Source organism: Heloderma suspectum, chromosome 2, assembly GCF_057233095.1.
Source record: "Heloderma suspectum isolate Gila_16-S chromosome 2, 16-S_ref, whole genome shotgun sequence".
NCBI classification, from domain to species: domain Eukaryota; kingdom Metazoa; phylum Chordata; class Lepidosauria; order Squamata; family Helodermatidae; genus Heloderma; species Heloderma suspectum.
In genome coordinates this window covers 228,021,293-228,034,971 of record NC_139459.1, presented here as the reverse complement: position 1 = coordinate 228,034,971, position 13,679 = coordinate 228,021,293, and the positions used below count along the sequence as shown (strand labels likewise).

Below are 13,679 nucleotides of genomic sequence, written 5' to 3'. Positions count from 1 at the left end.
CATCTTAGGCTTGAAACTGCTGAGAGATTCAGGCCTTAGCATGAACTTGAAGCTATACACCAGCTGACTTACTTTAGCATAACAATGGTGCTGGATTTCTACTACCATCACTGATGATAAAAATGATGGCTCTGAGCTCCCTTGGCTTAGACCTGACCAATTTCGAATCACCATTAACAGCAAAGGTTCATATTTTGTTTCACAAGTCAAAGCATCTACCCTCTAAGAACAAGTTTTAAGTTGTGGGAAACACTCAGGACTGGAGCTGATCAAGTAAACATGTTCCAGCGTGGAAACAGGAGGCGGTCTTGATATTAAAACCCTGCCCAAAGGAAGAATGAAAAGGTAATTCACTCCGAATGAATTAGCTTTAGCATAACAGCCCAGAAAAAAATGGACTCCTTATTTGAGGAGAAACTCTCCAATAAACGCAAAGCATCGCAAGCACCAATGAAATCTTGGGAAGCCTTCTTTTCTTTCTCCTCTGCTTTATGTTTCTTGTTCAATAGGGTAAGCTCTCCTTTTCTTTTTAACAAGGTGCAAATATATTTCCACACTAATACATGAAGCCAAGTTACATCTGCTTCTTAATTATGAAACATTAATGGGTTCCAGACAGGGCATAGGAGCCTGTTCATGTGGAGATGGCACACTCTACGTCTTCATACTGAAGGTTTTCATGACTTCTCTTAGAAAGTGATAAACAAACTACAGACACAAAGATTTAGCCAAGAAATGTTTCCTGTGCTCCCCCCGCCCCTGCAATAAACATATGGGTGAGCAATTTGAGAGGAAAGGAGTAGGAAAGCTTTGGTGTTTTGAGTTATAATAAGAGAACAAGGCCTAAAAAGCCATGTATGAGATTGCCTACTATTATAGATTACATATTTTCAGTTATATATACATAATGTATAATTGCTTTATCTGTTTCAGATACAGAACTGGCTACATGTTTTGACAGGTATTCTAACACTTGCACTGAGCAAATGAATTCCAAGATGCCAACCTGAGAGTACACGTGCACATGCATAGTATATATCTCATATGCAATCAAAACCTTCAGCTAAACTACAGCAAATATCCAGAGCAGACCAAATGACAGAAAGTGGCAAATTAGTATGATTTCAGAGTGAATGTTACTTCATACAAGTGCAATGGAAAGAGAGTGATAGGAGACAGACCTGGCATGCATTTGATACATTTCTGTTTAGCAGACTGCTTACTGGCAGATCTTCTGAAAGAACGCTTGAAGTGTGCTGTGTGTAAAAAGCTGGGTTCATGGCTTAGGATTCCACAGCTGAATGTAGGTGCAAAAACGTAGTGAAGAGAGGTACCCTCGGTGTGGGTGACGCCTGAAGACACCCTACGTGGTGGCTCCAACTGCATAGGGTGCCAGTGGTCCATAGGTCCTATCCATTCAGTACATTCAGTACATAGGTCCTATCCATTCAGTACATTCACACAGTACATAGGCAGACTGGGGAAGGGGGCGTGGCAGTGCTTGGTTCAGCTGGAGCCAGAAGATTACCACCCTGCCACATAGTTTCAGTCTCCATGTGGGACACTTTTAAGCAAAAAATACATAGTAAGTGGCCACCTGCTTGTGGCTTACAAACATCACAGGAGGCAGTTCACTGAACAGTAAGTAGATGAAAGGCACACCTCACTACGTACTGGTCTTGCGCAGCACTCTATTCATTTCAACAGACGTGCAGGAGCAAAACACAGTAGATTGTTCTACATACTGCTGTTCTTGGCTTTACTATTCTCAATAGATAAACTTTTTCTTTTGATCATCACTAAAGCAATATCTATTTGCTTTTAGGAGAAGGTGGGAAAAGAGGAGGAAGCATTTTACAGTCTTAAGCAGTCTACCAGGTAACTAACATTCGACGCTACTTTCTGGCATGTGGAGACACAACAGACAGGGCTGGGTGTTTTCTATGTCAGCAAACAAAATAAAATGAAAAGTCTGGATTAGGGAATCCAAACTCTACAGTCTCTGTCTGTTGGTTACCAACGTGATGCACATTTATTTCACGTATCTGAGGGTCCCAACAGTGGAGTCTGCCCCTTTGTACAGGCCTGGCTCATCCTAAATTGTCCCTTGGTGCCTAATAAATCCAAACCCCCTCCCTCCCAATACCAGTGTCTCATCCACGGATTTAGTTCCCTCCCCCGTCCCCCCAGGTCTGTCTGTTTAGGAGGCCCTGTGAATGGAACAAGTAGCATTTCCGAGAAAGGTACCTTGCAGGCCCTGGATTTTAACTTCTTACTTAGCAACCAAAATTTTGCTTCCAGGGCCACACAACTACATTTCCCTACATCACTGGTACTGACTCCTCCCCATCACTATCTATCAGGTTATCTAGACAGATAGGCAGGCAAGTCACCTTGTGCCACATTATATATGCAACCCCCACTCAGGGCTTGTTGTGTTGTGTTAACCTGAGTGGGGGATGGGTATGCAAAATGGCGGCTGCATGCAATCTGCAAGCACTGCAGCCTCACCAGGGGTTAAATAACCCATGGTGGGCTGTTGTGTCATGTGAACAGCCCCTCTATGTTTGTAATGATCGAATCACCCACTACTACAAGCCCCATGCCCCACCCCTGGAGGTGTATCCTTGGCATGAGTCTATCATTTTGTCACCCAAGGAATGGGTCACTTCTAAGGGTTCATTTCCCTCTTCCTCAGTGTGATCCCCTCCTTCCCCAAGACCATTTTCCATTGACAGAGGAGCTGTCACCCCAGGAAAGGGATGTCAGTATCATGTTCCCAAAGGCCTTGTCCATAAGCCTCTCTAGATTTGAGATTCAGAGGATCTAATAGGTCCTGAAACTGAGATAATCTTGGTTTTAACTGCAGCATATCACTCAATGTGGGAAAGAGTCAGGCAAGACTCAATGTGGGAAAGAGTCAAGCTGGAAGGTGTAGAACTTCTTAGATAATCTTAGAGAAATATTGGCAGGTATTCATTAAAAGGCGATCTTCCTATTTCCAAAGAGGTCTTATGAGAAACAAGTGGCCCCAAAGCAAAAAGAGACAGAGAAAAAAGGCACTGGATCCTCTTCATTCACAGTCCAATGGACTTGCGTGTTGTACTCACCTGCGTCCAGGCTGCCAGTTGCTGCTGTCCAGCCCATGATTGGGGGAATGGCACCAACCATAGCTCCTACCCATGTATTGACAATGCTAATTCTTTTCAGTGGTGTGTAACAGCATGTGTACAGAACAATGTTGAAGGCTCCCAGGGCTCCAGTAAGAGGATTTACTCCAAGGGTCAGCAGGGCTATTCCTGGAACTGCACAGGTGACAGCAAAGGAGACAGCAAGCAGAGGGCTGCAAAAAGAAGCAGAGAATACAGAAGACATTAGTAAAAGGACCTCAGGCCAGTTTCTATTACAGCTATCTTTTGCCCTATGCTTTTCTGATCACTTTTAAAAAGCTGGATAACAGTGATGACAATAGAATAAAGGTTCATTCAGCAAGCGTCTATGAGAGCACAACAAGGAGGGAGCAACATTTGGGGAACCTATATAGGCAGGAGACTAGGAAAGTAGGTGTAAGTATGTGCAACTTGCCATTAACCATATTAGCACTAAACATATATCCAGAAACACACACACACACACACACACACACACTCAAATATTACAATGCTTACAACATATTTATTATTGGAAATATGACTATATATCATCCAAGTTTTAATTACACCATGTAATGCTTTAAACAGAAGTTTGCATTCAAAATGTAGTGCCCTGATTACAAAGAATTAATTTATCCAAATCCTATAAGCTTAAACTATGGATTCCACGAATGCTCCAGCCTTGGCTACGTCCACTCTTGACAGCGGGGAAGAAACTATTTTTAATAAAGCATGTAAATGTTTGGTGTGGATTTTTATAGCCCTACATAGACCAGTCACCTCATAGTGTTTTGTACAGAATTGCAAAATAAGCCTAAGCACGGATGTGCACAGATCTCGTTAGAATGCTGAGAAGGAATAAATGTCTGCCTTCAATTTAACTTTTAATTAAATGGGCCAAGCCAACGATTTGATAAGCTGGAACATGATTTTACCAGCTTTACAAACCAATTGTGGATTCTGCTGATTTAATTTAGTGGAATGCAATGTTTATCACCCCCTTCATGGATCACTGCCTTGCTATGGCGAAGGGGCTTGCGTAACTCAGTGAAGCCATAAGCTATGCCGTGCAGGGCCACCCAAGACGGACAGGTCATGGCAGAGAGTTCTGACAAAATGTGGTCCACTGGAGAAGGAAATGGCAACCCACTCCAGGATTCTTGCCAAGAAAACCCCATGGAACGTATCACAAGGCTAAAAGAGATGACGCCGGAAGATGAGCCCCTCAGGTCGGAAGGTGTCCAATATACTACTGGGGAAGAACAGAGGGAATTTCCAAGTAGCGCCAGAAAGAGTGAAGCGGCTGGGCCAAAGCCGAAAGGACACTCAGCTGTGGATGTGTCTGGTGGTGAAAAGAAAATCTGATGCTGTAAAGAACAATATTGTTTAGGAACCTGGAATGTCAGATCAATGAATCAAGGTAAGCTGGAGGTGGTCAAACATGAGATGGCAAGATTGAACATCGACATCTTGGGAATCAGCAAACTAAAATGGACAAGCATAGGTGAATTTAATTCAGGTGATCATCATATCTACTACTGTGGGCAAGATTCCCTTAGAAGAAATGGAGTAGCACTCATAGACAACAAAAGGGTGGGAAAAGCAGTACTGGGGTACAATCTCAAAAACGATAGAATGATCTCAGTACGAATCCAAGGCAAACCATTCAACATCACAGTAATTCAAGTCTATGCCCCAACCACTGAGGCCGAAGAAGCTGAGGATGATCGGTTCTATGAAGACCTACAACACTTTCTAGAACTAACACCAAAAAAAGATGTCCTCTTCATCATAGGGGATTGGAATGCTAAAGCAGGAAGTCAAGAAATACCCGGGATAACAGGCAAGCATGGCCTTGGTGTACAAAATGAAGTAGGAGAAAGGCTAATAGAGTTTTGCCAAGAGAACACGCTGATCATAGCAAACACTCTTTTCCAACAGCACAAGAGGCGACTCTACACATGGACATCACCAGATGGTCAATATCGAAATCAGATGGATTATGTCCTTTGCAGCCAAAGATGGAGAAGCTCTATACAGTCAGTAAAAACAAGACCCAGAGCTGACTGTGGCTCAGATCATGAGCTGCTTGTTGCAAAATTTCAGCTTAAATTGAAGAACGTAGGGAAAACCACTAAGCCATTCAGGTATGACCTAAATCATATCCCTTTTGAATATACAGTGGAGGTGACGAATAGATTTAAGGGATTAGACTTGATGGACAGAGTGCCTGAGGAACTATGGACAGAGGTCCGTAACATTGTTCAGGAGGCAGCAACTCAATCCATCCCAAAGAAAAAGAAATGCAAGAAAGCAAAGTGGCTATCTGATGAGGCTTTACAAGTAGCTGAGGAAAGAAGGGAAGCAAAAAGCAAGGGAGAAAGGGGAAGATATATCCAATTGAATGCAGATTTCCAGAGAATAGCAAGGAGAGACAAGAAGGCCTTCTTAAATGAACAATGCAAAGAAATCAAGGAAAACAATAGAATGGGAAAGACTAGAGATCTTCTCAAGAAAATCGGAGCTCTCAAGGGAATGTTTTGTGCAAAGACGGGCATGATAAAGGACAAAGAAGGCAGGGACCTAACAGAAGTAGATGAGATTAAGAAGATGTGGAAAGAATACACAGAAGAACTATATAGGAAAGATCTTAATGTCCCTGATAGCCATGACAGTGCGGTCACTGAACTTGAGCCGGACATCCTAGAGAGTGAAGTCAAATGGGACTTAGGAAGCATGACTAACAACAAAGCTAGCGGAGATGACAGTATTCCAGCTGAGCTACTTAAAATCCTAAAAGATGATGCTGTTAAAATGCTGCACTCAATATGCCAACAAATTTGGAACACTCAACAGTGGCCACAAGACGGGAAAAGGTCAGTTTATATTCCAGAAAAACATCTATTTCTGCTTCATCGACTATGCTAAAGCCTTTGATTGTGTGGATCACAACAAACTGTGGCAAATTCTTAAAGTGATGGGAGTACCAGACCACCTCACCTGTCTCCTGAGAAACCTGTACGAGGGTCAAGAAGCAACAGTAAGAACCGGACATGGAACAACCGATTGGTTCAAAATTGGGAAAGGAGTATGACAACGCTGCATATTGTTGCCCTGTTTATTTAACTTATATGCAGAGTACATCATGAGAAACTCTGGGTTGCATGAATCACAGGTCGGAATTAAGATTGCCGCGAGAATTATCAACAACCTCAGATACGCAGATGATACCACCCTAATGGCAGAAAGCGAAGAGAATCTAAAGAGCCTCTTATTGAGGATGAAAGTGGACAGTGCAAAAGCTGGTTTGAAACTCAACATTAAAAAAAACTAAGATCATGGCATCTGGCCCCATCACTTCCTGGCATATAGAAGGGGAAGAAATGGAAGCAGTGACAGATTTTATTTTCTTGGCCTCCAAGATTACCACAGACGGTGACTGTAGCCATGAAATTAAAAGACGCTTGCTCCTTGGGAGGAAAGCTATGGCAAACCTAGACAGCATATTAAGAAGCAGAGACATCACCTTGCCGACAAAGGTTTGTATAATCAAAGCTATGGTTTTCCCAATAGTAATGTATGGCTGTGAGACCTAGACTATAAGGAAGGCTGAGCGCCAAAGAATTGATGCTTTTGAAATGTGGTGCTGGAGAAGACTCTTACACGAGTCCCCTGGACTGCAAGGAGGTCAAATCAGTCAGTCCTCAAGGAAATCAACCCTGAGTGCTCATTGGAATGACAGATACTGAAGCTGAAGCTCAAATATTTTGGCCACCTAATGCATCTTTTTCACTGGAAAAGACCCTGATGCTGGGAACATTGAAGGCAAAATGAGACGGGGACGGCAGAGGATGAGATGGCTAGATAGCATCACCGATGCAATGAATATGAACTTCAGCACACTCCGGGAGAGAGCGGAGGACAGGAAGGCCTGGCGTGCTATGGTCCATGGGGTCACGAAGAGTCGGACACGACTTAACGACTGAACAACAATGTTTATCACATTTTTCTCACAAGCTTCTGAGCAAAGAACAGTTGTTCTTTTGACTATATGCAGCTTGCAATGGACCCATTCAAAGTATCAAACTTAAAACACTTGGGTCTAAATTCACACAACATTAACTATCAAGTAACAGATTTTTTTAATGTGATACACTCGATCACTTCCACTTCAGCTAGGTATTTGGACTGATCCCAAGATCTTTGGAAATGGTAAAGCTAGCTTTTTGCTGAATGGACTGTAGGGGAGGAAGAAGAAGCTAGGAGGGAAGAGGGAGCCAGGCAATTTAGTTACCGCTTCAGATGATTTTATAGTTTTCTCTTGCACAAAGATAAGAATTAAAGATATTTTCCCTAACACTGTGGAAATGGACAGAAGCAGCAAAAACAAAGCAACTTTTTAAAGCACCTCTCTCAACTGCTAAGTGACTCTGCTGGTACATTATTATTTCTGAAGTGGAAAAGCTACCACAAGGTGATTTCTTTTAGACCTTATTCAGTTTTCATGTAGTAAAGTGGCTTAGCATGCCAAATGCTAAAGTCACAATTTATTAAGTCCTGAAATCACAGGATTAAAAAAAAGCCCCAATTCCAAACATCTACACAAAATCATCTGCATGCCAGACTGGTATAATGTCTTGGCCTGTGTACTGCACACTACTCAGTACAGCAAAGAAGTTCCATTGCTGGTTGAGGTCCAGAGACAACATGTAGGTTATAAGAAGCTATGTAAGTCTAGCACAACAAACCTTGACACTAATTATCTTGTCTTTAAATTCTTGGTAACCACCAATACATACAAATGCCACCTAAGATATCACTACTACTACTACACACAAGGATTTTCATTGCGCAAAGTGGGGGCCCACAAATGAAGTTGCCAGGTGGCCAGGGGTGACCATAAATCTCTTTCTAGTGGCTGAGGGTCTCTCACATCACACTGGATGGGAGAAACTGGCCCCAACCCTCTCCTTAGTTGTCTGGCATGCACAGAGAATGTGGAAGGGATCTGTCTTACTTCACACTGGGCTTTGGAAACAAATAAAAATAGATCTCTCACTGTTTCCAAAGCCTAGCATGATGAAAAATTGCTCCAGATCCTACCTCAAATCCTCTGTGAGATGCCGGGGAAACTGACAGCAGGGTCAGCGGCTTCCAAAAATAATGGTTGACTATCAAGGCCAAGAAAAATGTGCGGACAAAGTGCTTCATAGTCTCATTTCATTCCTTCTCTCAATGACCCACTCTAGTTGACCCTCTGGGGATGCTGGTTGTTGTATGCCCCAAGTTGTTGCCCCCAATATATCTCAACATATGGGCCATACGCTGGGTATGGACTATCAGCTGGACTCTGAAGATGCCAAGCACAGTGAAAAAGTAGTAACTTTTCCTTTTGTTTCCCATACATGAGAAAATGAGATGACCTTCTGCTACACACCAACGGTGGCAAATTTGGTGTGACTGCTTTCCTATGCCTCACCGCAAAGATGTAGCCTCATGAATGCCTCCCCCAGATTTATTCACATGAATGTTGCCAGGTCCTGAGGAGAACTGCAGGAGCATTTAATGCTTCTGGTGGTGTTTAACTTCGTCTCTGCACACCAGGGTAAAGGACTGCACCCGCACGTCACCCATATGCAGATGTTCTCTTTCCTTTTGTGTAGTCCTTCAGTGACACTACTGAATAGTCTGCAGCTGCAGCCTGCATTGGTCTTCCACAAAGCTGGCTTGCAGTTTCCGATAGAAGGTTGTTAAAAGTGAAAGACTGACCAATCTCAACGTTTGAACTGTTGGGAGATCAGCATGAAGATTACTAAAATCTCTCTAAAATTTACTAGAGCTGATACAGTGCAGTAAATAAGTAGACTAGACATGGACCAGGGAGATCTGGGTTCAAATCTCTACTCAGACATAAAGCTGACTGGACAGTCTTGGGCAAGTCTCTCAGCCTAACTTACCCCACAAGGGCACTGAGAGGACAAAATAGGATAATTCCATGTATGCTGCCCTGAGCTCCTAGGAGGAAGGATAGGACTCAAATGGAATTAATAAAATAAATTACAGATCAACACTGGCAGGTTGCAGATCTCTCCATTCTGTGTTTCTTGATCTTAGGTGAAAGCTATGGGCCTAATGATTAAAACATTTGTCTAAAGCCAACACAAGAGGAAAGATGGCTATATTGTAAAGCAAATTGACTGGAAGAGATGGAGAGTTCACTTGGTCAAGTAATGTGAACACCTAATGCCTGCTAATAACAATATTAGCAGAGCAAAAAGTGAAGCATCCCCCTTATAGAGCTGTCATGAATCTTAAGTCTTTAGGGTGTGTGTAAAATATTTAATTCTGACATCTTCTGCTAAAAAGTGAACATCGATATTTGTCGTAGGATTCACTAGTGCACTGCTCTCAGAAATTACCTTCGGCTGTTTGTAACAATTGCCTAAAGAACCATAGCAATCTGACTGCGCGCACATGCACACACACACACACACACACACTGCTGGAAACTTAATGAGGCCCAAGAAGCTTGCTTGCCTAATATGTTTTATAGAAACACAAGCAACCTGAATGTGGTTAAAAATCTGACAGTTTAATTCAAATGGAGAGCAGAGTCCTTCAAGTGACTTGTAACACAACTAAAACGGTACTTATCTGTTCAACTCTTCTGACAGAAACAAGAATGTGAAAAGGTTCTCCATCCTGAATGAAAGTCTATGTTGTCTACTGCGTATCACACACTTATTAGTGCTGTTTTTGTTAAAGCAGTTTCCTCCATGCAAAAACACCCATGGAGCCACATGAAACACATTCCAAAGGGAAAACCTGCACAGGGGTGTGTGGGAATCTCATCTTCTGAATACAAAGCTTCCTTCCAAAAACCATGTGGATTTTATTTATATTTTTGACATCCCAAATAATATTTCCTTTAAAATATGTGTTCCTCCAAGGGTATTTTTATGTTGGAAGAAAAAAAAAATCATTGCCCAAAGACAGTTGCTTATCCTGGTTCTTTAGACAGCAATGCACTACTTACAGTGGTCATCTGTTATATAGGACCGGACATATTTGCACCATTACATCTGGTAGAAAAATAAGTTAATTACATTTTCACACCTTGCAAAGTCAGCTCAATGAGCAGCTGATTGCACACTGTGGAAGAGACAATATCACAGGGCTATGGTATGATTAAAAGATCTTTCTGAAGTGAACGCAACTACTTCCCTGTAATGCTGCTGGCTGATATTTACCGATTCTCCATAGTACTAAACCGATCCCAGAAGCCACCATGTGCAAATATCCTTTGTTATTTCAATAGGTGATTCACAAGTAAACCCTAATATTAAAAGCTGTTTGTGCTGGGAAGATGTAAAACTCAAAGTGCTTTCTCTGTGGAATAGATATGTGCATCTTGAAAGTGGAAAGGCTGTTTTCCAGGAAACACTGACTGCCGTATTTAATCTCAGAAGGAAAGACTAAACTGGTGTTCAGGATCTACAACAGAAAAAAAAGAAGCGAGTTTCCTCCTGGAAATTCAATGCAGTCACACTCTGAAGTGTACCTGTGTGACAGTGACAGACCCCACAGGGCACAATATGTTCCATTTCCCCCAGTGTAACATCTGCTGTGTTGACAAGTCACACACAGGTTTTTCTGTGTAAACATGTCTATGTTTATAGACATAGCCTGAGACCTGATGATCCTGCTGGTGTGTTCGATTCTTTTATAAGATCACCAGTGATAATAAAGGTGTAATCAGGAGTTATGGGAGAACTTTGATGAGACATGAATAGGATGTATTCTGTATACTTGTGGTACAACCCTGTAAGGCAAAAGTGAGCCAAAGCCAGCTCCTATCCATAAAGCAAGTGAATCTCAGGCAAACAGACACAGATGTCTGTCTCTGGCACTCCTCTGAACCACCCCCAGAGTGCCCAAGGGCACACAACTGGTTCCTGCTATTCACAGACAATAGTATTATTCTACAGAACAGGTTACTTTAAGTTGTTTTGTTATAGTCACCCAGGCAGAGACCTTTGCTTCTGACTAGCAAAAGCGCAGTATGCGTCATCCTACATTCTTCTACCCCCACTTCAAGAAAGGAAATATCAGAGAAACAGCTTTGCATGGTTCTGCAATATACAGGCACCCATCATGGGTACCGTTAGAGATATTTTCTACTGCCCTGCAGTGCCACTACAGTAGACAGCCAAGAAGCACTACTCCACACAGTGCTGTCTATTCTGACTAGCAGTGGCTTTCCAAGGTGTCAGACAGAGATCTTTGCCAGCCTGGCTACTTTCGATCTCTTTAAACAGAAGGTGCTGAGGACCAAACCTGGAACTTTACACATGTCAAACATATGCTTGGGGAACCTGTTGAAAGGTGGGATATAAAATAAACCGATAAAATATGCTCTGCCACTAAACTGTGGAGCCTCCCCTCTGCATTTTCTTAGGTTTTGCTTCCATACATCAGTTTAAGCATAGCTTAATAAGATGTGGCTATTCTGTTTGGTTTTTCAATCACAATCACATTATGGCTAAAAGAGAAAGAGAAAAGTAGCCTGTGTCAAGAAACTTATGGCCTTTGTGAAAGTTATGAGCCAAAGTCTGTCCGATATTTGGTACATTCTGAAATCTCAAGGAAAATTCAACATGAGCTATGCCTCCCCTTGGGTCTGCAAAGAATACATCTCACATGCACTGGGAGTGAATAAAAGCTTTACTGGGGAAAGATACGCCTGAATGGAGTTAATAATCAGAGTTTTCTCAGTCTGAAACTCACTGACATTTGTCTCCAGTAATGTCTGACTGGGGCAGAGCCCCTTTAACCTTGTGGTTAGGATCCAGAACAGCATCCACAAGACAGTGGAATAAATGGGTTGGTTTCCTGCTCCTTTAGCTCAAGCTGCCATTGACAAAGCATAATTTCCCCCCTCCCCCAGCCAAAAAAAGTCTGTCAGACTGGAGAAGAAACACATGAAATTAGGGTAAAGAACAGCTTGGATACCGATACATTAAAACTAGAAATGGGCATCGATTCACTTTTCAGCCCCTCCTACACTTTGTCTACCACATACATGGAGATGTAGGCATGCATGCAAACACACCACTTGAACTCTTGAGTGCGTTTACTTGAGAAGCTCTTGTGCACAACTCAATATGCAATTATTACGGACATTTTATTATTAGAATAAAGAAATCTCACTAAATGGACAAATATGAACGCACAGCCTCCATCTACATGAGAGTCAGAATGACAGCATAATCAGCCCATTTGTGAGAGACAGAATATAAAAGCCTGCTTGAACACAGTTATTTCACTCAGGAACAGCTTTGAGTCTGCAAACAGAAGCTACAACTTACTGTATGAAGCACCATATATATGCACACACAGCAAAACATTTGCAAATCTACTTGTTCCAAAATAAGAGCCCCTTTAAACCCTCAACACTTGTTTACACAATCAAGGGAGATTATTCAAGACTGAAGCAAATTCAAAGCAAGTAAGAGCTCCTTCAGATAATCAGGGACTCTACTGTCCTTGTGGGAAGTGATAGTAAAACAGTGTAATCCTAGGCATGTCTACTCAGACTAAGTCCAACCAAGTTCAGTGGGACTCAGGAAACTATGTATAGTATTGCAACCTAAAGCATTCAGGAATTGGGCACACCTGCATGAGAGCACAACAATACTAAATAGTGACTATAACAGAATGCCCAGGTTCCAAAATGTGACTGAGCATAATCACCCTTAATGAACAATCTTGGAAATAAATTCCACATTCCAATCAAAATAAATTTGTTTTATTGTCTCTAACACATTTATAGCTCCTTTTTCCTCTACACAATACAGCTTCTATTGGCAGGACAGCAGTTCGAGACCCGAGTGCTGCATGACAGAGTGAGCTCCTATCTTCAGTCCCAGCTCCTGCCAACTTAGCAGTTCGAAAGCAAGAAATTGCAAGTAGATAAACAGGTACCGCTTTGGCGGGAAAGGTAACAGCGTTCCGTGCACCTGGGTGTTCAGTCATGCCGGCCACATGACCACGGAAGCGTCTTCGGACAGCGCTGGCTCTTCAGCTTAGAAATGGAGATGAGCACCACACCCTAGAGTCGGACACGACTGGTTGGGGACACCTTTACCTTTATAAGGGTAAAAGATCAGTTAAGAAACTATCTCTAGAAGTCAAGAAACTGTCCTTGAGGTGTGAAGCATTTCTTTCTTGAGGGCCACACTGGTTCCAGATGAAGTCAGCTCCCCAATCCCTTGTCCAACAGGCAGGGAGCCTCAGCAGGCTGGAAGTTCCCCATCCTTGATCTACAGTCCAGAATCCTAACAAGACAGCAACCCTGAGATTGTGCCGATATCTCACAATGACTGAGGTATAATGCTCCTTGGTATATTCTGAACATGTTAATAGAAGTAGCCATCCTCTTTGAGCCCAAATGAACCTCAACCTTTGGCGCTCTAGCTTTGGGTATGTAGGCCTTAGCAAGCTGGCAATGCTAATCTAGAAACTTAC

General features: G+C 42.4%; 1 protein-coding gene across 1 annotated transcript in view; it reads right to left on the bottom strand.

Annotated features, from left to right (window-relative positions):
• COX10 (cytochrome c oxidase assembly factor heme A:farnesyltransferase COX10) overlaps positions 1-13,679 on the bottom strand; it is a 169,132-nt gene that overhangs the window by 20,576 nt on the left and 134,877 nt on the right. The window contains exon 6 of the mRNA XM_084838344.1: positions 3,111-3,343. Coding sequence (XP_084694470.1) covers positions 3,111-3,343 — 233 coding nt within the window. The remainder of the gene's footprint in view (positions 1-3,110; positions 3,344-13,679) is intronic.